Here is a 23,414-nt window from a genome sequence, read left to right on the forward strand (position 1 = left end):
GAGGGTGTGGAGAAAAGGGAACCCCGTTGCATTGTTGGTGGGAATATAAACTGATACAGCCACTATGGAGAACAGTATGGAGCTTCCTTAAAAAACTAAAAATAGAACTACCATATGACCCAGCAATCCCACAATGTTCATTGCAGCTCTATTTACATTAGCCAGGACATGGAATCAACCTAAGTGTCCATCGACAGATGAATGGGTAAAGAAGATGTGGCACATATATACAATGGAATATTATTCACCAATAAAAAGAAATAAAAATGAGTTATTTGTAGTGGATGGACCTAGAGTCTGTCATACAGAGTGAAGTAAGTCAGAAAGAGAAAAACAAATACCATATGCTAACCAATATATATGGCATTGAAAGAAAAAAAAATGGTTCTGATGAACCTAGGGGCAGGACAGGAATAAAGATGGAGACATAGAGAATGGCCTTGAGGACACAGGGAGGGGGAAGTGTAAGCTGGGAGAAGTGAGAGAGTAGCACTGACATATATACACTACCAAATGTAAAATAGATAGCTACTGAGAAGCAGCTGCATCATTTGGGGAGATCAGCTCGGTGCTTTGTGACCACCTAGAGGGGTGGGATAGGGAGGGTGGGAGGGAGACACAAGAGGGAGGCGATATGGGGATATATGTATACATATAGCTTATTCACTTTGTTATACAGTAGAAAGTAACACAACAATGTAAAGCAATTATACTACAATAAAGATGTTAAAAAATAAAGATGTGGTATATATATACCACGTGTGTGTGTATATATATATATATATATATATATATATATATATATATATATATACACATATATACACATATATTGGAATATTACTCAGCCATAAAAAAGAACGAAATACTGCCATTTGCAGCATCATGGATGGACCTAGAGAATGTTATTCTTAATGAAATAAGTCAGAGAAAGACAAACACTATATGATATCATTTATATGTGGAATCTAGAAAAAAAAACATATCTATATACAAAACTCGTAGACATAGAAAATAAACTTATGGTTACCAAAGGGGAGATGGATGAGGGAGGGACAAATTAGGAGTATGGGATTAACAGATAAAGACTACTATGCATAAAACAAGCAACAAGGATTTACTGTATAGCACAGGGAATTATATTCAATATCTTGTAATAATCTATAATGGAATATAATAAAAAAAATACTGAATCACTATGTTGTACACCTGAGGCTAACACAATATTGTAAATCAACAATACCTCAATGAAAAGAAAGAAAGAAAACTAAGAAAATAACAGTGGAATTTTATGATTTATTACCACTCTAGAAGAAAACAGTGCTTGAATATGCAAGTTGGTAGCCCATTAGTAACATAACACAGTCATGTGAAGTATGGTAGTAAATGCCAGGGTGAAGAATTTTGTATTTTTAAAATTTATGTTAGCAATTCTAGATTCTTTGCTATTTCATATAAATTCTGGAATCTGCCTGTCAATTTCTACCAAAAAAACCTTGTGGTGATTTTGATTGGAATTGCATTGATATTGAAATTTTTCTTTTCCTCAGAAACTACATTTATAAAATAAAAAATAGGCCGAGGTTATAGGCTGTAGGGAGTCTAATTATTCAAAATTACACTAAGAAAATTTTAACAGTACCAGGGGCAATGGCTGCTGTGGATTTCTCATTTGTAAGTAAATTTGTTAGCTTTCTGGCATCACTGCCCTGTGGGTAAATATGTTGTGTTTCTTGAAGAGATATTTAGAAGAATTGCCAGTGACAGTGTTTGTCTTCATTTGGTCATTTCACACTACTTTTTCCTTTTCCTACTCCCCCTGCCTCCAGTTTGAAATACGTGCTTCAAATATGGAACTCAAAAGTAGGAAAAATTTTATGTGTTAGTTACATGGTTTAAAATAACCATCTTTAAGAGACATGGTTTCTGATGTAAATGAAATTACAGTAGTACAAGAGGCAAAACAGCATGGTTGGGTAGGAGGTAAATGTATGTTTCAAAAAAGAACTGTTGGGCTTCCCTGGTGGCGCAGTGGTTGAGAATCTGCCTGCCAATGCAGGGGACACGGGTTTGAGCCCTGGTCTGGGAAGATCCCGCATGCCGCGGAGCAACTGGGCCCGTGAGCCACAAATTACTGAGCCTGCACGTCTGAAGCCTGTGCTCCGCAACGAGAGAGGCTGCGATAGTGAGAGGCCCGCGCAACGCGATGAAGAGAGGTCCCCACTTGCCACAACTAGAGAAAGCCCTCGCACAGAAACGAAGACCCAACACAGCAATCAATCAATCAATCAATAAATAAGAACGTGAATTTCTAAAAAAAAAACAAAAACAAAAAACTGTTTCAGCCAGATAATGACAGGTTTCTTCATCCTGCTACCAGCAATCTAGACGTTTCTCTCTGTCTCTCTCCATTAGTAAGACTATTTGATCAATCCTTTCAGTTTTAGATAAAATTATTCTAAGATAGTAAAACTATCAGGTGCCATTTGAAAAGGGTTTTGAGGAAGAAAATGTACTAGCCACCCCATTAACTCATTCAGAAATTAAATTAATTTGGGAGATGATTCAACTCCATATTTTAAAACTCATTTCCCCCATTTTATATTTCAGTAGAAATAGCAAGCACATTGCTTGTTTTAACACAGAGGGTTTTTTCTTTTCTTTTTTTTTTAAGGTACAAATCTAAACTAAGCATAGGAAGGGGCAGTTCTTTTATTCTCTGTATCCTCAGCTTAAGTATGTTGTTGATATTAAATGACACAAGTTTGTTAAATGAAACTTTAGCCATTATCTATTTGTGTAAATATCCTGGAAATGATATCCAGTCAGATATCCTTCTAACAATTGCAATCTCTAAGTCTTATTCCATCAAACTGGATTGGAAGAAAACTTAGATCACCTACTTCAACCTTCTCATTTTATAGGAAAGAAAACTGACGTTTTAAGTAATTTGTCCAGGTTGTACAATGACTGACTTGAGATCTTGAGCTCAATTTACTATTTGTGTTGGGAAAGATAGATCCAAACACTTTGGTTTTTTGAATGAATTTCTCACTGTAGTTTCATCTTGGTCAGAGAACAGAACTTAAGATGTCCAGTCCCTATTTTCTAAGTGACTAGTTTATTAAAGACTTTAAGTTTAGGACCAAGGTCAGAAGCAGAGACCAGTGAGATGAGCAAGAGACAGAGGGAAAGGATGCACAGTGGGGTAGTAAACATAAATAAAAAGGAAAGAGTCAGTCTTAGAAAATAAACAAGCCAGGCCATGGAGGGACCAAGGGTGTAGAATGGAGAAAGTGGTTAATTTTATTTTTGTGCTACTTTATATCTTTATCAGTTTGGTTATTCAAGAATCTGGAAACAGTTGAAGACCTATACAGGATCTCAGAAAGAATCCAATTCAACTTTATCATTTTATGGATAAGGAAACTAAGGTTCCCCAATGCTGCACTGTGAAGGAGAATCCAAGTCTTTCCCCATCCAGGAGGCTCTTCATTGTATTATGTTACTATTAATACAAATTTCTTGTTCGTGAGATAAATTAATCAGCTTTATAAAGTCATACGTTAAGCTTGTAATTTTTCTTTATAGGTTTCTATACTTAAAAACTCACTGTTTAAAGCAGAAACTAACACACCATTGTAAAGCAATTATACTCCAATACAGATGTTAAAAAAAAAAAAACCTCACTGTTTAAATCTAACTTAATGTTGGTATCAGAATGCCACAGGGACAGCCTTCAAGCAAAAGATACTGTTTCAAATTTATATCTAATTAAATTTTAGCCTTTTTAAACCTAATTATTGACTCAGGGAAGAAGCAAATTACAAAAACAAAGTCAGAATTTTACATAGTAACTTTAAAATCCCTCAGAAAAACTTCTATGTATGTCCCAGAGCTGCCCCATCTGAATCCCTAATTCTGTACATCCATGTACACCCCCATAGTTTCTATGTTAAAAAGAGGCTGTTAGCGTGTGAATAATGACCCTCATGTACTTAATTCAAGATGCTTAATTATAAATGATAAAATAATATTTATATCTTGTTTTGGGCTAGGGCTAAGAGACAAACTTGTGAAACTATTAATTCTAATCACCTGCAGGTTGCTTCAGGTTTTCTATTTGGATAATCATATCATCTTTGCATAATAGTCTTGTTTCTTCCTTTCCAATATCATTTTTTCTTTTTCTTGACTTACTACACTGACCAGACCCTCCAGTACAATTTTTAATAGAAATGTGATTTCAAGCATTCCTGTCTTATCACTGATCTTAAAGGAAATGCTTTCAATACTTTACCATTAAATATAAGATTTGCTGCAAGTTTTCTTCTCAACTTAAGGAAGTTCCCTTCTATTCATAGTTTGCTCAGGGTTTATTTTTGTCATGAGTAAATGTTGAATTATATCAAGTGCTTCTGCATTACTAAGATCAAATTATTTTTCTTCTTTAATCAACTGTGAATAGGGCTTAACAGAACCTTTCCCCATTAAAAGATGATCTTTGCTTAACTCTAGCTTCGTTTACCTAGTAATCTGATAATACAGTATGTCAACTATGTTGCTAGGCAAACTTGTTTCTGGTAAAAATGATCCCTGATTGGTAAATTGCTTTGGATTGGGAGGAATTCAATCCAGTATAAGCGAACTAGAAATACCCGATAGGGGAGCCAGAGCTCTGGGCTTTCCTGAGTAACTCTTATAACCAGGTGTGTCATCTATGAGGCGTCTGGGAGCTGGGCTTATGGAGTTGTTACAAGAGTTACTGGCTTCTGTGGAGATGCGACCTTTAAACTGGGGTGTCTACGTCCATCTGGCATGAATCTTGTCTCCTGGCATCTGAGACTTTATCTAGGGAGGCAAAGAAAACAGCTCATGGATAGCTGGTGTGAACTGCTGCCAGATGTCTGCAAAGACTCCCAGCGAAGAAAGTGTGACATTGTGCCGTTAAGCTCTGGTACCGTTGCTATACAGTATCTTTCTGAGGATATTGGTACCAAGGGAGGCCTGTGATACTGTTAAGTCTGGATGTTTAGCTGCCCCTAAGACTCCCTAGTTGGCATTGCAGTTCTGTTAACGCAGTGAAGTATGATCATTGATTTTCTAATGTTAAATTAATCAAGTATTTCTGGGATAAACCCAACTTGATTGTCACCTATTTGGTTGGTTTGCTGGATTTTTTTGGATAATGTTTTGTTTAGGGTTTTTGCACCTATGTTCGGAAGTAAAATCAGACTAGTGGTTTTAGATCCTATTGTCTGCTAAAGTTGTGATGTTAAGATTATACTAATCTCATAAAAAGAGTTGCTGAGTGTTACTTCTTTGTTTATACTCTGGAATAGTATATGTTAGATTCTAAGTAAAACTGTCTGAAGAAAGTTTTAAAATTAGGATTGAATTTCTTTAATGGTTATAAGACTATTTAGTTCTTCTACATCCTTGTTAAATGCTTCTTGCATTTTGTCTATTCTATTTCCAAGATTTTGGATCATCTTTACTATCATTATTCTGAATTCTTTTTCAGGTAGACTGCCTATTTCCTCTTCATTTGTTAGGTCTGGTGTGTTTTGACCCTGCTCCTTCACCTGCTGTGTGGTTTTTTTGTCTTCTCATTTTGCTTATCTTACTGTGTTTGCGGTCTCCTTTTCACAGGCTGCAGGTTCATAGTTCCCGTTGCTTTTGGTATCTGTCCCCAGTGGCTAAGTTTGGTTCAGTAGGTTGTGTAGGCTTCCTGGTGGAGGGGACTAGTGCCTGTGTTCTGGTGGATGAGGTTGGATCTTGTCTTTCTGGTGGGCACGTCCACGTCTGGTGGTGTGTTTTGGGGTGTCTGTGGCCTTATTATGATTTTAGGCAGCCTCTCTGCTAATGGATGGGGCTGTGTTCCTGTCTTGCTAGTTGTTTGGCATAGGGTGTCCAGCAGTGTAGCTTGCTGGTCGTTGAGTGAAGCTGGGTCTTGATGTTGAGATGGAGATCTCTGAGAGATTTTCACCGTTTGGTATTACGTGGAGCTGGGAGGTCTCTGTGGACCAGTGTTCTGAAGTTGGCTCTCCCACCTCAGAGGCACAGCCCTGATGCCTGGCTGGAGCACCAAGAGCCTTTCATCCACACGGCTCAGAATAAAAGGGAGAAAAAAATTGAAAGAAAGAAAGAAAGAGGATAAAATAAAATAAAGCTATTATAATAAAAAATAAGAAAAAAATTATTAAGAATAAATGTATTCAGAAAAATTTTTTTTTAATTTCTAAAAATAGATTTATTAATTTTTTATAGTATAAAATAAGAAAAAAATTATTAAGAAAAAAATTTATTAAGAAAAATAAATTTTTAATTTTTTAAAATAAAAAATATGAAAAAACTTATTAAAAAATTTTTTTAATTTCTAAAAATAGAAAATAAGGAAAAAATTATTAAGAAAACATTTATTAGGAAAAAAATTTTTTTAAGTAAAAAAACAAAAAAAAAACAAAAAAAACAACAACAAAAAAAACACAGACGGACCTAACCCTAGGACTAATGGTGAAAGCAAAGCTATACAGACAAAATCTCACCCAGAAGCATATACATATACACTCACAAAAAAAAGGAAAAGGGGAAAAATTAATATCTCCTGCTCCCAGAGTCCCCCTCCTGAATTTGGGCTGATTCGTTGTCTATTCAGGTATTCAGCAGATGCAGGTACATCAAGTTGTTTGTGGAGCTTTAATCCGCTGCTTCTGAGGCTGCTGGGAGAGATTTCCCCTTCTCTTCCCTGTTCGCACAGCTCCTGGGGTTCAGCTTTGGATTTGGACCCGCCTCTGCGTGTAGGTCGCCTGAGGGCGTCTGTTTCTGCCCAGACAGGACGGGGTTAAAGGAGCAGCTGCTTCGGGGGCTCTGGCTCACTCAGGCCGGGGGGAGGGAGGGGTATAGAGGAGGCGGGGCGAGCCTGCGGCGGCCGAGGCCGGCGTGACGTTGCAGCAGCCTGAGGCGTGCCCTGCGTTCTCCCGGGGAAGTTGTCCCTGGATCCCGGGACCCTGGCAGTGGCGGGCTGCACCGGCTGCCGGGAGGGGCGGTGTGGAGAGTGACCTGTGCTCGCACACAGGCTTCTTGGTGGCGGCAGCAGCAGCCTTAGCGTCTCCTGCCCGTCTCTGGGGTCCACGCTGATCGCCGCTATAAGACTATTTAGGTATTCTATTTCTATTTGAGTCCAAGTGATAAGTCCTCACCCCCTGGCCATGAATTTGTCCACTTCGTCTAAGTTTCCAAATCTTCTGACATAAATGGCTCATAATATCCTCTTAACTGCTTTTTGAGAGTGTGTAACATCTGTTGTAAGGTCCCTTTTCATGCCTAAATTATTTTCTTGTCCTTTTTCACTTTTTTTCCTTGCTTAATCTTGTCAGTTTTGTCAATTATATGAGTCATTTGAGAGAACCAATTTTTTATTTTGTTAATTTTCTCTATTTATGATTCTATTTTACTCAATTTCTGCTTGTATGCTTATTTCCTCCAATTTTTAGAAGTGTATTCTGTTGTTCTTTTACTAACCTTCATAATTTGTATCAGTCACAAAATATTTTTCAGTCTTTCTTTTAGAATATTAACATTTAAGGTTATAAATTGCATTCCACACATTTTAAAATTCAGTGTTTCTATTATTGTTCAGTTTTTAATATTTTCTATTTTCCATGACAGTTTCCTTTTGATCACGAGTTACTTAAAAGTACATTTCTCAATTTCCAACATCAGGGTTTTTTTTTCTTATTTTTTTAACTATTGTGTACTTTGTGTTATTAATTTCTAATTATTCATTGTTGCTGGAGAAGGATGTATGTGCGACACTAGTTCTTTAAATGGGATTTGTTTCATGGTGCAGTAAGTGGTCAAGTTTTGAAGTTGTTCCATACTGAGATTAAAAATGAGCTTTTGGGGAATTCCCTGGTGGTCCAGTGGTTAGGACTCCATGCTCTCATTGACAAGGGCCCAGGTTTGATCCCTGGTCGGGGAACTAAGATCCCACAAGCTGGGTAGCATGGCCAAAAAAAAAAAAAAAAAAAAAAAATGAGCTTTTGGTTCTGTTTTATGTCCATCAGGTAAATCTAGTTAACTGTGTGGTTCAAATCTATATCTTTTCAGCTCGGTGCTTTGTGACCACCTAGAATGGTGGGATAGGGAGGGTGGGAGGGAGAGAGACGCAAGAGGGAAGAAATATGGGGATATATGTATATGTATAACTGATTCACTTTGTTATAAAGCAGAAACTAACACACCACTGTAAAGCAATTATACTCCAATAAAGATGTTATTAAAAAAAATCTATATCTTTTTTTTGTTTCTTTTAAATCTGCCAATTACTGTGAGAAGTGTGTTAAAATCTCCCACTATGATGGTAAACTTGTCAATTTCCATTTATACTATGCCAGACTTATATGTTTTGAAGCCTATATTATATTGAAGGATAAAAAAATATATTTTAGTTATATATCTTTGCATGTTATTAACTGCATGCAAATTTTAGAATTGTTATATCTCCTTGTAACCCTTTTCATCTTGAGAAATACCTTAAAGTCTATTTTTTTCCCTAATATGAATAAAGCCACTTCAGTCTTGTTTTGGTTAATATTTGCCTGGTATATTTATGTTTTTCTATCCTTTTCTTTTCAACTTCTTTGTGTCCTTATGCTTTAGGTGTCTCTTTCAAATAGCATATTGTTGTATTTTGTTTTTCTAATCCAGTCTGATAAACTTTGGCTTTTAATTTTTTAGTCTAGTTATATAAATTGGAATTATTGATACATTTTCATTTCTACCAGCATATGTTATTCTATTTTCCCTTATTTCACTTTCTTTAATTTCTTACCTTTTTTTCCTCTGCTATTTTAAAATAAATTTTCAAACTCAGTGTTCTTTTATGGTTACCCTAGATATTTTAATGTAAATCCTTAAGTTATCAAATTAATCAATATTTTTATCCTTCTCTTTTTCAATATAAAGGGCTTAGAACACTTAGGTCAAGTCTTTTTTTTTAATGTTTGTTTTCCACATGAACTTACTATTTTTGCAAATTTGTTTGCATGCATATAAATATGTCCATGCATTTAAGCAAAAGAATTTTCTGGTTAATATTAGTTAGCTCATATTAGAGCTTCCTGATTAGTAGCTGTTTTATTATAGGGCTTTTCTTTAGAGAAGATTTTGTCATTGGTTTATTACATTTAGTAGTCCAAAAGGTCTAATGGGAGCCTGGCAGCACTTCCCTACGGAAAGGAAAGAAAGAAGGTAACTTTCTTCCAACTAAGTTTAACCTTCAATCAAGTAAGTAATATGACAGAATTTAAGATTTGGGAACTTTGCAAGATTCTTTTGTTTTTGTTATAGGAATTGAATTGAATTCAAAGAATGAAAATTAAGCTAGCAGGACCCTGCGAAACACATCAGAGAGTCTGGTTTATCATTTTGAAATTTGTTTTGTGATGGTTTAGTATGGTCACCCATTTGTTGGTTACATGTATTTGATTTCCCAAGTACAAATACCTAAGAACAAAACCAAAACTTTATCAACTGTTCTTTAAAAAGAAACAAAATATTTAAAAGAAATGATTCCTAAAAGAGAAAATAATATGGGACTCCAGAAGTCATCTGGTCTAACTCCTTCAATTTATAACTAAGGAAACTGAAGTTCAGTTAAAATAAATGATATAATAAACAAGAAAAGAAATTAAGGGATGGTTGTTGGACCGGAAAGAGCCATGCCACTATTTAGTTTATGTCTGTTTTGAATAATTGAATTAAAAGCCAAACCATTGTCATCTGTTATTAAACTCTAAAGCCCATCAACAGTTGTAAGTCTTGTGTCAGAGATGCCAATGGTATGAATACTTTGGATAACTTTTTACTTTTCTGTGACTCCAGCCCCCACTCAGAAACCCATGGAAGTCTTTTCACTGGTTGTGCAGGAGGCTGATGGCTGCAAGCCTGCTGCCCTAGTGCACCAATAAGAAGGTTCTACTAAAAGAGAAGACATGCTAAAATCTTTAGTAATCACCCCAAAGTCCCACAACATGCATTCTTGAAAGGTACTGATTTTTCGAGAGAAGTTTGGAATCCATCAGGATTCCACAGTTACATCCTGGCTGGGTACAGCTGCCCTGTGCCCTCAGCCGGTTGAGAGGGCTTTTTTCTAAAAGGTGGCACTGGCCAGGGAAGCCACCCACCGGCTCCTCTAGTTCATTCACTTCCTCAGGCTGGTGAGTGCCCTGGTACTGATGGGCATCCTGGTGGGAGAGTTTAGGAATGATTCCTGACCCTGCCAACCAGCCCCCATTCATTGTTTTCTTGCACTCCCTCAGCTGCCCAAACAGGATTCTACCTTTTGAACTTCTATTTTCTGCTCTTTGAGTGTCTGGTCACTTCTAGAGCTGGGAGTTATTGTTTTCACCCCAAAGAATATCTTCCCTTAATTCCAAAACTTTGCTTCAACTATGAGAGACCTTGTGACCCAAGCCTGTGTTTATCCCTAGTATTCTTTCTACCTTCCTTGGATAGGGATGGTTGTCCCCTCTTTTGCAGCTCCTGGCCCGCAACCTCCTGAGGGCTGGTTGCCACAATCATTGCAGGTACTGCTGCCTTTTAAGCAGCTCTGTGCAAACGATGGGAACCCTTTCACAGTTCTTCCCTTACTGAGTGAGAAGAGGTCTTTCAAAGGCAATGGCAGAATGCATCCCAGTTGATACAATCTCGTCCAGTTAACTAGGGATTAACAAGATAAGGGTGTCAGGCTCACTTCTAATTTCAAGTCCTATGAAACAACGAATTATGATTTAGGCTAGGAAAACAAAGACTGAACTCTGCAAGAGAAGAGGGTTTTCCTCTGGAGCAGAGAAGGCCTCTTCTAGTGGCAGTGAGGGCACTGGGTTTAGAATTAGGACTTCTGAGCTAGATTGCCTGTTCTGTCTCTTGGGAGATGTGTGCTCTGCACAAGTCACTAAATATACCTGAGCTTCCATTTCTATCACAAAATGAAGGACCTGAATCAGATTCCTGAGGGACACCATTCTAGCTCTAACATTCTCTGGTTCTGCAGAGAAGGATTATAGTCTATTTACATTCCTGAGTCCATCTAATCCCTGCGGTTCTTGGAATGTTGTTTTAGCAAAGTATAAACTGATACAAGGACAACCTTATGTGTAAATAGCAGGGAATATTCTTTTTACAGTGTCCCACTTTCTATAAAAACAAGTCTAATGGCTGTTATATAATCATTTAAAAATATTTTATTAAGCATTGATTTTAAAAATGCAAGAGAAGAATATAACAACTCAGAGCAAATGCTTGAAGGTAAAACAAATATCACTATAAATATTGCACATATAAAATCTCTTTTTTACATCTTCACACAACTCATTTCTAAAATATCCTTTTACAGAGATGTATAAATAAACTGCTTCCAAACTGTCAACGCTTGATACGTTTAGTTTCTTATCACCTCACTAAGTCTGCAGGTTTCCAATCGACTATCTGCTCCTCTTCCATGCAGGCAACAGAACTTCCATCAGTGATACCGGAGCTCTCCTACCTACATCATGTGAAGAGTAAATGTCTCTGAATGCTCAATATTTCAGGTTATAAATTTTCTTTTCCTACTGAGAAAAAAATAGATCCTTTAAAGGCAGTGACAGAACGCAGCTTAAATGGACACAGTTCACTGTTAACATTGCTTGTTCTTCAAGGCATCCAGGAGCTTCTGATTCTTGGTCTTGAACATCATGATAAAGCTGTTGGGCATGATTTTGCCTCGCCCATCTTCACCCACTTGGCCCATAATAATGTAGTTTAGACCTAAAAGAGAATATAAGATTAATTTTTTTCTCTATGTGTGTTGGTTTGAAACAACTTCGACTATAACTCACCTCTAGGTAAATGGTCTGTAAATGGTATAATTAGACATTTATCCTATCTAGGATAAAATCTGGTTTAAGACTCTCATTGGAAAAAAATCTAAATTTAACTGAATAGCATGTTCCAGCTCTGCTAACACTAGGAAAGTGGATGGAATGATTTGATCCGGTCATGTCCAGCTCTGCGGAAGGTCTGATGTATTTACTGAGTGTCTGCTATGAACAATACACTGTTTCTGTGAAAGGCTCTTCTTCCTCAAGGGGCCTCCAGGGCTCCCCGACACGCCATCTTCAGATGGCCTCTCCTGGTGTCACAAGGCTTCTGGATCTCCCCAGGCATTTGGCAACTAATGATCCATTGTCTTCTGTTGCTGTTGTCTTGAACTTTTTATTAACATCTCCAACATTTATACTATGTAAGTTTTTTGAGGGCATGGTTGGATCATATACTTCTTTCCATTCTTATAGTCCCTTGCAAAAAGATAAGTACTAAAAAGTACTTTATTCTGTTATAGTATTTTTTATATATCAGTGTGTCTGGCTAAGGTAGGCCTAGACTGGGGCCCAAGCTGAGCTATGTAGGGTTCAACTCTGAAGTTTTATACTGCTTCAGAAAACTGTCATAAAGGAAGTGTGTCTTACCACCCCCTTTATTCTCCCTCTCCCCGGTGTGTCATAAGAGAAATGTGTGTTTCCTTTTTCTCTTGCATAGGCCTTCCTCTGTGGGCCAACACTGGCATCATAGTGGTCTTGAGCCTGTGAAGGCTTGGTAGGCTGAGCAGGTAGATGCCACCGAAAGGCTGCACTGCTAGCATCATTATGAGATTTGATCGTGTCTAGATGTGCATTATTTGCTGTTCCGGACAGTTCTGGAAAGAAGTGTTACCTTTTACAGGGTCTTTGCTATTCCCTCTAAAGAGTCAATGTGAGGCTGCTGGCCTCCCGACTTTTCTCAACAATCTGAATTCATAGTAAAGCGTTCTTGAGGTGGATATTCTATATTTCTGTGTGTGTGTGGCAGAGGTTTGGTTTGTTTCACTTGTAGGAGAGGTGTGTAACAAGACTGAGGAAAGGAATGAGCTGATATTGGATAGAGAAATCATGGTATAGCACACAGTGGAATGCCAGGCATTACTGCCATGCCAAAAAAGAGATCTATACGTGCTGTTGATGGAAAACTGTCCACATATACATCACGTGGGGGAAAAGTTTCAGTAGAACATGTGTAGCATGATTCCTCTGTCTACGTGTGTATGTGCAGGCTTTATATGGATAGAACTTTGTGGAAGGAACTGTTCATTGTGCCTCTGGGGAAAGGGAAAGGGCTTCACTTTTTATTTTATATCCTTCTCTACTTATTTAAACTTTTTAAAAACCATAGAGCATACATTACTTTTATAAGTTAAAGAACCTGTTTTAAAAAAAATATCATGTACCTTTGGCTCTGGAGTAGCTTTTCTTTTTCCAAAATTTCTTAATAAACTCATCCCCATCTATGGATTTAATAATCCTATATCTACAAATGAATCCCAAATCTTTCATTCTAGCCCATAGATACCTCTCTCTTCTGAACTCCAGCTCTGAATTTCCTGTTCCTTGATGGATATCTTCCTCTACACATAGTAGTGGCACCTTAAGTGCAATAATTCAAAATCTCTTTCTCCTGATGTGCTCCTTCTCTGTCTGTTCCCTGTGGATCCAACTTCAAACGTTTCTTGGACTCATTGATCATTTCCATTACCTCGTCTTCTTCCACAAGTTACCGGAACTGGGATTGGAGCCCAATTCTGGCTGACTCCAAAGGCCCTCCTTTGAAACCACAAGTGGGCAATACATTAGCCCTGACTTTACTTCCCTAGACCAGCCATGGCATGGAAAGATCCATGATTTTCTCAGAGAGGCTCTCCCGTCCCCTTCTCTGCCCCTGAGCTCCCCTGGAAGAAAGACTGAAGTTTTCCTCTGACTCACCTCTTCTGAGGAGTGGGCACTGCTTGCAGACCACGACGACCTTGGCACTCATGTTCTTGCCGGCCTGCTGAATTGCCAGATTTCCCTCTTTATAGATGTTGATGATTGAGACTGTGGCGTGCAAACTCCCACCTCGAGGGATGGTGGTGATAACAGTGCCGGCCAAGACTGCAAAAGAAAACATTTTTGAAATAATGGGACAGTGAAGGCAAATGTAAGCAGAACTGAACGTAGTTGTACATTTCTCTAAGTTTCAGATGGGAAACATTTTAAAGTTAGAAAGAAGGTCCTAATAGAGCCATTGAATTTGATTCTGTACATTTGTCATCAAAATTCAGGTTGAAAAAAAGGAGTCGTGAAGCTGTAATGTTACCGCAGCTGTTAGGCATTGATACTGAGGTAGGAAAACCAAAATAACTGCGGAATTGCAGTCAGTTGCTGAGACGAGGACTCGTTCCAATGTTTTATCCAACATATGGATCAATTACCAAATAAGGGATGGGCTCATGCGCCTCTACCTGTGAATACTCAACAGGACCTTGTACCTTTAGAGGCAATACCATACTAAGAGGCTGCATGATGGGGGTTTGAGCCACGAAGATCTGAGTCCTTGTGTCTGTGTGGGTGAGCGCCTACCGTTCTGTGTCTCCCCCTGGTTCCTCTCTTTGGCTGGCCTCTCTCCTTGAACTTTTTAAAATAAAACACATATTTATTAAATGAAGAATCAGTCTTACAAATATCCACTCCCTTAAACCTTCTCCCAGGCTTCTACAGCAAATGACCAATTGCAGGTGCTGGAGGAAACTAAAGAGAATTGGAAGCAGCAGGTTGGGATGGAGGTGGGGGGAAGGAAGAGGGAAGAGGGGGGTCAGAAAATAGAAGCCCCTTTCAAGAAAGAGTATCATAAAAGCAGTGAAGGTAATCAGGGTTAGCAAAAACCAGAATTATTTTTGTTCCTTAGAGCAACCCCCCCCTTCATCCCTTATTTGCCTTCTCTCAGTGGATATCAGGTGGTCTCTCCTTGAACTTTGATTCATCCATAGATCCCCATCTCCCTCTAATGATCAGTAAATATCTGTCTTTTTCTGGGTCTTTCATATTCTCTTTTTTAATCCATCCTGTTTAACGTATTTAACAAGTCAAAGTATAGAACTGAGGTATAACTTAAGACATTTTCTTGCTTAAAAAAAAAAAAAACTCTAGCAAAATTCAGTTGCTTTTCATTATGTCACTCTCTCTTTTTACTATGTGACACTCAGAGAAGAGTCTCACTTCTGACCCACAGAAAGAAAGATGCTGTGTTTCTCAAAGGTGTGCTTTTGGCATTCTGGGATGGGGGGGCAGGGGACATTGCATGTGAGGCAGAACTTGCATTGAATGACTTTCTGATGAATCTTGTCTCTACGCAGAAAACCAGTAGCACCCAGAAGTTATTGTGACAATCAAAACCTGCCCCTAAAGGAGTGTTACCAATGCTGGTTGGGAGCCAATGGGCCACTGGTGATAGTATTGGGTCATTTTGCCATGGAAGTGAGTCACAGTGGAATAGGTCGAGTTTTGGACTTGGCTGATATGACCCTTTCAGTATAAAGTGAGAACTCACTGCTTATGTAGAACGCAAAGCTCATAACATCAGAATTCTTCTCATGCCTTACTTTGACTCTCGGTCATGAGTGTTTACTGCAAAACGTCAGTCAGTAGCCGAGTGAAATCAGGTGGCTCTGAGGGACAGGAAGGGAGATTTCCTTAAGCACCTCCTACAGAAGACCACACTGGGTGTGGGAGCAATGACACCTCGTGCTACTGGTTTTCATTTTCATGCCATTATTTGAATTTCCACATGCAAACTCCAGTTAGATTTAGGGCCCTAGATTCTTTAGTGCCTTCATACCTTCTCTACAACATAGTCCGTCTGGGCTGCAGCTACCACTTGAAGGCATAAGAAAAAGCAAGCAAAGCCTCATCTGGGAGGCCCTTTGTTCTGGGTAACCTATTTAAAGGCTGTACCAACTTTCTTTTCCTGATAAGACTTCTCTTCGATGTTCCTTTTAAACATAACCAACATAATTAAACTTGGAATCTTTTGCTCTTAAGTGGTTTTCACAGAGAGTGCAATTTTTTTTTAATTGGAAAAAACTCTTAGAAATTCTAAGTCATTAGGTAATATCTCCTCAGGTTCCAGTTTATAAGAGTTTCCAAATGGATTTCAGATTTCCAAGTTTTAATTTACTACTTTGGAAGGACACTACAGAGGAAACACTTGAATTTCTTCTGAGAGAGGCCAGCTTGGATATGTTTCTAATTAACTTCAGTTGAATTACAGATGTGTGAAAAAATACTCAGTACATGAAAACTATGTGAGAAAAAAGGGGTACAGGTTTTTTCAGGAATACGGAGCCAGTCAGAATACACAGAGCGGTAGTATCACGTACCAGGAGTCAAACTATTAAGTTTACGTGGAAAAATGTATATTTTCTGTACATGAATTTTTCTCAGGTGTGAAATCTAACACTTCAAAAGGCACAAGTCAACATACCCTAGTATGTAAGAAAATATTTTCTTGGGTAAATGAAGAGTGTAACTGACCCTTTACCATCACATTCACGGCAATTCCTTTGCGATTAAGCATGCGGTTTCAGGTTTCTGATTAAAGAGGAAAGGCTGGGTTTTATTTCTTACCAAAGTTACTCAGGCAATAATTGCTCTCCAGAGTCCCCGACCGTCTGCACTTCTGCTGACACAGGGCCACGGTGGGTTTTAAACCTTCATTCAAAGAAGAAAGACATAAGATTCAGGAAAATGAATTCAAGTATAATTGGTGTTTAGATCTGAATCTACCAATTTAAAATTCCCATATATTTCCCTGGGCCACCAATCTGTCATTGCAATGAAATAATTAAAAAGCATGCAAAGGCAATTCTTCATGCTATCAACTCCTGCTCTAATTTCTTCAGGGTAACTCAATACCCTCTGCTGAGTTTTAAACCTGAGATCAAAGATAACCCAAATTTAGCCCTATTCTCTTCTTCCTTTATATATAACTAATGCTGTACCAAAAATAGATACAGTCTCATGTACCCTGCTTAGAAAAACCCAGTACAACAGATATGAACACAGGAGATGTAGGTTAACTCCTCATTTTCCAAAAGGAATCCTATGGGGCTCCCGCTGAGGGTAGAGGGCGCTTTCTTGGTGCATCTGAAATACACAGTCGCCCAAATGTGAGCAGTACAGGTTTCTGGGAACACTGCTCATGTGGTAAAGTGTGCTATAGCTGTAATCAGATGCAACCAGTCACTAAACATTTATTTTGAGCCTGGAAGGATTATTAGTAAGGCATTATTCATTGCCTAGAAGGATCTTAAGAACTGAGAAGTAGACAAATTTGAAAGTACAACTAAATAGATAACCACAGTGGTTCTCAGTCAGGGGTGATTTTGCCCACTAGGTGACATTTGGTAATGCCTGGAAATATTTTTGGTGATCACAACTAGGGGATGCCACTGGCATCTAGTGGGTATATAACCAGGGATGCTGCTAGACATCCTACAGTGAACAGGACAGCCCCCAACAGCAAAGAATTATCTGGGGCTTCCCTGGTGTGCAGTGGTTGAGAATCTGCCTGCCAATGCAGGGGACACAGGTTCGAGCCCTGGTCTGGGAAGATCCCACATGCCGCGGAGCAACTAAGCCCGTGGGCCACAACTACTGAGCCTGCGCGTCTGGAGCCTGTGCTCTGCAACAAGAGAGGCCACGATAGTGAGAGGTCCGCGCACCACGATGAAGAGTGGCCCCCGCTTGCCGCAACTAGAGAAAGCCCTCACACAGAAACGAAGACCCAACACAGCCAAAAATAAATTAAAAAAAAAAAAAGAAAAGTAACTCCAGTACTCACCCTTTAAAAAAAAAAAAAAGAAAAAAAGAATTATCTGGCCAAAAATGTAAATAGTGCCAAGGTTGAGAAACTGTAATATGATGAAACGAAATGAAATGAAATGAAAATAATCCTCATTATCATCATTAAAAATGTTTCCAAAATATTTCCTAATGATTCACTTATATGTGGCAACGTGCTAGGAAGAACTAAACAAAGCTGTCACAGAACAGTACTTGGTGGGTAAGAATTTACAACTGTAATATTGCCCTGCTAATATGTTCTGCTAACTTTTCTGTGAATTTACTCTTAATTTGTACCCCTACTTAACTCCAAAGAGGATCCAAAGTGGATTATAGTATTAAAATACACACAGTTTAATGTTAAAATACACACAATTTAATGTTAAAATATACACAATAGCATATATACATATATATGGAGAAAGAGCTCAGAAAGCATTTACAGGGACTATTGTTCCAGGAGGTGGGGACCTGAATTTACCTAATTCGCTGAGTCAAAAGGTAGTGGCATTAGTGGTTCTCCCTGTCTGATAAAAGAGCATCTTTTCACGTGGGCCACTGGAAACCAGCTCCTTCTCGGCCTCAGAATGTTAGTCTGGAGGTTGGGTGGGTGTCCCACATGGCCCCTTCTCTCCCTTGGGGACATCCCTGCTCTCTTGCCTTTAAGCCATCAGCTGTCCCACCCTGACCCTCCTCATCCTCCCGTCCTCTCTCTGCTGCCCTGCACCCCCAGCATGGCACCTGGGTCTCAGCCCTCCTCTCCATGTGCTCCCGTGCCCATCTCGGTGGGTCCTCCCTCCTCGGGGACGATCCCTCTCGGTGCCGCCACGGTCCCATCCTTCCCAGACACGTCCCCTCTGCTCCATCTCCGCCCCCCAGTCCCAGGCTTACATGTCCTCCTGCTGAAGTCTCATCACCAATCTCCCAAATGTAGACACCCAGTCAGCCAGTGTAGCCTCCTCTCCTTCAAGCTTATTTATTTACTCTCAGACTCTCATGAGTACTTGCTTTCTGTCTGTAGAGGTTCAACACATTGACCCCTCGCATTCTTCTCACTCCACCAACCTGGCCCGTCTTCACTTCCTTAGCTACTCCACTTAGTTTCCATGGTCTGTTATCTCACTTTCTTGACAATATGTTAAACTCCCTTTCCCCTCTGCCCTCCAACCCTTAGGAAGCCTGAAGGAGCCTCTGCTTCTCTTTCTGCACATAGACAGCTGAGGACACAAATGGACCCTCGTCCAAATGACAAGCTGTCTCCAATTTCCACAGCTGTTTTTCGGATTCCCCCAAGCCCCCCGGGGCTCCTACCTCCCTTCTTTCTCATTCTCAGCAGGTGACCGTGCCTATTTTCTGGGGAAAACAGAGATCACAGAAGAAAATGTCCTCGAAGCCCCACCAGACCTCCGAGCTGTCTTTATCTGCCCCCCTCACTTCTTTCCTCCCCTGAGAGAGGAGGCTGCCCACGTCTGGTCTGAGGTCTGTCCTTCCGTGCGTCCTCCGGAGGCCAGACCCTCTCATCTATGTGGAAATTTCCTCTTCAGTTTATTCCTTCACTCTGCCCTTCTGTTCTCCTGCTGTGCCGGCTACTTCCCATTGGCTTTACCACGTTCACACCCTCCCTTAGGCTCGAACCTGTGGACTGAGTTGCTGGACTTAGTGTCAGTTTCCTTGCCTTGCTCTACACGCCCCTCACCCCCATCTGGCTTCTGCCTGCACAGCTCCATTCACAACCCTTGCCAGGGTGTCCAGTAGCCTCCACGTCATGAAATGAGATGGTAACATTTTAGTCCTGCCCTTGTTTGAAGTCTCATCAACACTTGGCTCTTCTGACTACCCCCTTCTCAAAACACTCACTTCCCCGGCACCTGGGTTCCCCCCACGTCCGCCGCCTCCCCTTAGCTGCTCTTTTCATTCTTCTCTGCCAGCAGATCCTCCTCTTCAAAGACCTGGAGTTTCTAGAGATTTAATTCCAGCCCTTCTTCTCCTTTCCCCGTAACCTCTCCCTAGGCAATCGCATCCTGCACCATGGTGTCAACCACATATACGTTGAAGGCTCAGATTTAAATCTCTTGCTTACATCTCTCTTCTGGCCTGGAGGCCCGTAGATCTAACTGCCTACAGAACAGCTCCATTTGCTTGTCTCACAGACACCTCTAACCCCACAAGGGCACAGCTTAACTTATTTTTTTTTAAAGTCAAATTTAAGTTTATTATACATATTGTATATATTCTTATGTCAATGCTCTTGCCATATAATAACATATTCAAATAACTTTAATAATATTATGCTAACATGCTTGGATATTTACTATTTATTTGCCAAAGAGTCAGCTGAATATTGTACGTGTTATTTCATTTAAACCTCATAATAAGCACAGCTTAACTTATGAATCTACCCCTCAACCTATGACTCTACTTCTATGAATGGTAACCTTGTTCCTCTGAGTTGTGCAAGCCAGGGACCCGGGAGGCATGCTTCTGGATCGCCCTAGTCCAATTAACGCCAAGCCCTGTCAATATCTCCCCAGGTCTCTGGCCTGCACAACTGTCAGCGTCTCTTGACCGTCCCTGTATTTCTGTCTGGTGCAGTTCCCCTGGACAACCCCAAGAACACGCTGACCCTCCTGACCCCTACAGTCCATTCACCTCACTGGGGCCTCACAGAGTGATCTTCACCAAGTGTGAATCGAATCCTGAACTTTGCTTAAATCCACCAACAGCTTCCCCCCGCACTTAGGATAAAACCCCAACTACTTAGAGCATCAGGAGCGAGGTGGTAGGGCCTACAGATGAAGCCAGCAAGAGAGGCTAGGGTACAAAGTGCGAAGGAGTTTGGCCCCTGTGCCGTCCAATATGGTAGCCACTGGCCACGGAGGCTTTTAAATTTTAACTAAATTAAAAACTCAGATCTTTAGTAGCACTCGTCACATTTCAAGTGTTCAACAGTGGCCACTGTATTGCATGGCACAGGTGTAGACAATGAATTTAAGTGGGAGAAGGACACAGTCTGCTCTGTGTGTGCGTGTGTGTGTGTGTGTGTGTGTATGGGGCATTCAGTGGGGAATTAAGACAGAGGAAGGGGACCCTAAGAGTGTGGCTACGGTTGCTGCGGACGATGTTTGGGAAAACGGGTGGAGAAGCAGAACTGAGGCAGAAAATAATGTGATAGAAATGAGTTACCTTTGCTATGTTTTAATTGAAATGTCTAGCAGTTGCAAAACTCTAGGAGAAAATTACAAATTCATGTTTGCAATTTCAGAGAAAGTTTAGGACTGGAGATAAAAGCTGGGGAACCACAGGATAAAAGCTGGGGAACCACATGAGTGCAGACAGATAATTCACTGGATAGAATAAGGACACCAGGGTCCACTGAGATGGGCTGGAGAAATATTGCTGTAACATGCGGCAGTACACTTGCAGGCCACAAGGTGGCACACTGTGGAGTGCTCAGAAAAATCAGCCCTTCTAGAAGTGCCTGTACTCAGGAGAGCCCTGCTCAGGGTACCTGCAGAAAATGGTGGGCAGTCAAGCTGGGTTTATCTCAGACTATTTCATATCTTAACCTTAGGTCCTTCCTTCCCACTTTTTTTCTCCTCCCTGGATTTAGATTTTGAAATCTCAGGCCTGAAATCCTGGTGGGTAGAGCTGACAGGGTGTAGAGACAAGATACAGGGACCCACACTTGCCTCTCCATTTCTTAGATAATACCAGAGTTTCCCAACTGGCTTCTATAATACCTCAAATATTTTTGTTTGATTTACTCCAATTTGAAAAAATAATACATTTTGTATGACACATTTTGGAGCATACCCCTTCCCAAAAAAGTCCAAATACTGGCAGATGTGAAAACAGGCAGGTATCAGGGCCCTGAAACTTTAACCGAAAACACTACAGTTCTATGTAATCAATAGAAAAACATAATTTTATAAGTGCCAAGAAAGAAAAAGTAGGCTTGTAATGATCTGTGCCAAAATAGGGTTCCTAGCATTTTTAAGTGACCATAATTTTCTTAGATAACATTTTAAAATTATTAGCTTAGAAGCATTCTTACACCTTACACTTTTCTTTAATTCATGGAATCATATTATTCTCTTCCATAAGTTTTCATCTTATTTAACTTATTTTAGTCTTAAGTATTTTCCTCTTATTTAATTTTTGTTTTTTTTTCTTCAGAAGAATTTTTCTTATACTCCTCAAGTGTGTGTACAAACTTCAAACGAGAAAAACTTACCTGTAGTCACAGGAAAGGTGGTGGTAACAGGTGGTGCTGTAGTTGCCGGCAATTTCTTTGGCCTGAATTTGTAGTGACCGATAAATCCATCTGCAGTTAAACTTAAGTCTGATAAAAACTGAATGAGAAGTTCATTTCTCTCAGATACAATTGGCCTAAAAGAAAAAAAAAATGTAACTATATATATATTTAAAAATTTAGGTGACGCATCTCTGAAATGTAGAATTTTCTAACTTTCCATCAATTTCTGACGATAGGTTATTCTTTGTTTAAGCTGAAAAGCTGAAATACTTAAAAAGATGATGGTCTTAATCTGCTCAGCATTAATGCAAATAGCTAACATCTACTGAACGTTTGCTCAGTTAGGCACGTGCTTTATGAAAACCGTTGAATTCTGTCTTCACAACAACCCTGTTATTATCCCCTTTTCATGGAATAGGCAAGTGAAGATGGGAGAGTTCAAGTGATTTGCCCAAGGCCCTCGGTTAGTATGTGGGAGAGTCAGCCTTTGAAAGGACCAGGTGCGTTTAGAGACGCTGGTAGACATTGGGACCAATGTAAACACTGAAGCTGCAGCTGGTTCCTCACAAGCGCCGCAGGGTTGGGCCTGACTTGGCAACCACACAGCTTCTTTGAACTAAGACTCTGGGTTCCAGCTGGCCTGGGGAGCTAGTGGTGCTGGCCCTGGGGAATCAGATAGAGAACTTCGGTGAACAAATTCCCACACCCTGTGAAGACACCACCAAAGGGATCACCTCAGTGGGCTGGTCACCTAGGGATAAGAAAGCCATGCAGGGTTTAATGGGACTTTCATTTCATTGTTAATGAGAGTTCTTACGCGTGCCTGAAATGGAAACCTTTCTGTTTATAATCTGGGTAGCAAAATGCTGTGAAGGAGAAAGAGAAAGTGATTACTTTGTTTTGGTGGTCATGAACGACATCATTAAGAATTCTAATTTTAAAGCAATTTTAGGGGCGTGCTGGTACTAAAGGTTTAGTGGCGATAATAACTGAGGCTCAGAAGCTCTGTTAAATCTTAGGGGATAACTATATTATACAAGACGGTAGTTTCATTTAATCTTGCTATTGTTATTTAAACAATGGTTTAAAAATGCTGTTTGGCTAATTCTATTTTAAAACTATTTAATTCAGAAGTGGAAAATTTATTTAATTGAGTTAATTGGTGGTTTGACTAAACTCCTTTTTTTGAGGCGTCTTCTCAGCTGAATCACTTCTTAGCCCTCACGGACAGTAAGTAATGAGGCAACCTATCAGCTATTTTGAGTGGAGTGGGTGGAGGGGAGGGTAGATCTGGACTTGACCCAACCAGTTAGAAAAACTGCAGGATCTTTTCTGTCCTGAAGGTTATTGCCTTCTTAGCCAAGGGCTGAGACAAACCTAAGAGCAAGCTCTGTGACCCACATTTAGAGTTCCAGTCACAG

The 23,414-nt window shown here is 39.8% G+C and overlaps 1 protein-coding gene across 1 annotated transcript in view; it reads right to left on the minus strand.

The window, feature by feature from the left end:
- Window positions 1–11,226: 11,226 nt before the first annotated feature.
- The window catches only part of PCOLCE2 (procollagen C-endopeptidase enhancer 2), a 74,952-nt gene continuing 62,764 nt past the window's right edge, over window positions 11,227–23,414 (minus strand). The window contains exons 6-9 of the mRNA XM_057545895.1: window positions 21,973–22,127; window positions 16,521–16,604; window positions 13,842–14,009; window positions 11,227–11,814 (exon numbers count right to left, since the gene is read on the minus strand). Of these exons, the coding sequence (XP_057401878.1) occupies window positions 11,684–11,814; window positions 13,842–14,009; window positions 16,521–16,604; window positions 21,973–22,127 (538 nt within the window). The 3' untranslated portion in view covers window positions 11,227–11,683. The remainder of the gene's footprint in view (window positions 11,815–13,841; window positions 14,010–16,520; window positions 16,605–21,972; window positions 22,128–23,414) is intronic.

This window comes from Balaenoptera acutorostrata, chromosome 4 (genome assembly GCF_949987535.1).
Source record: "Balaenoptera acutorostrata chromosome 4, mBalAcu1.1, whole genome shotgun sequence".
NCBI lineage: Eukaryota > Metazoa > Chordata > Mammalia > Artiodactyla > Balaenopteridae > Balaenoptera > Balaenoptera acutorostrata.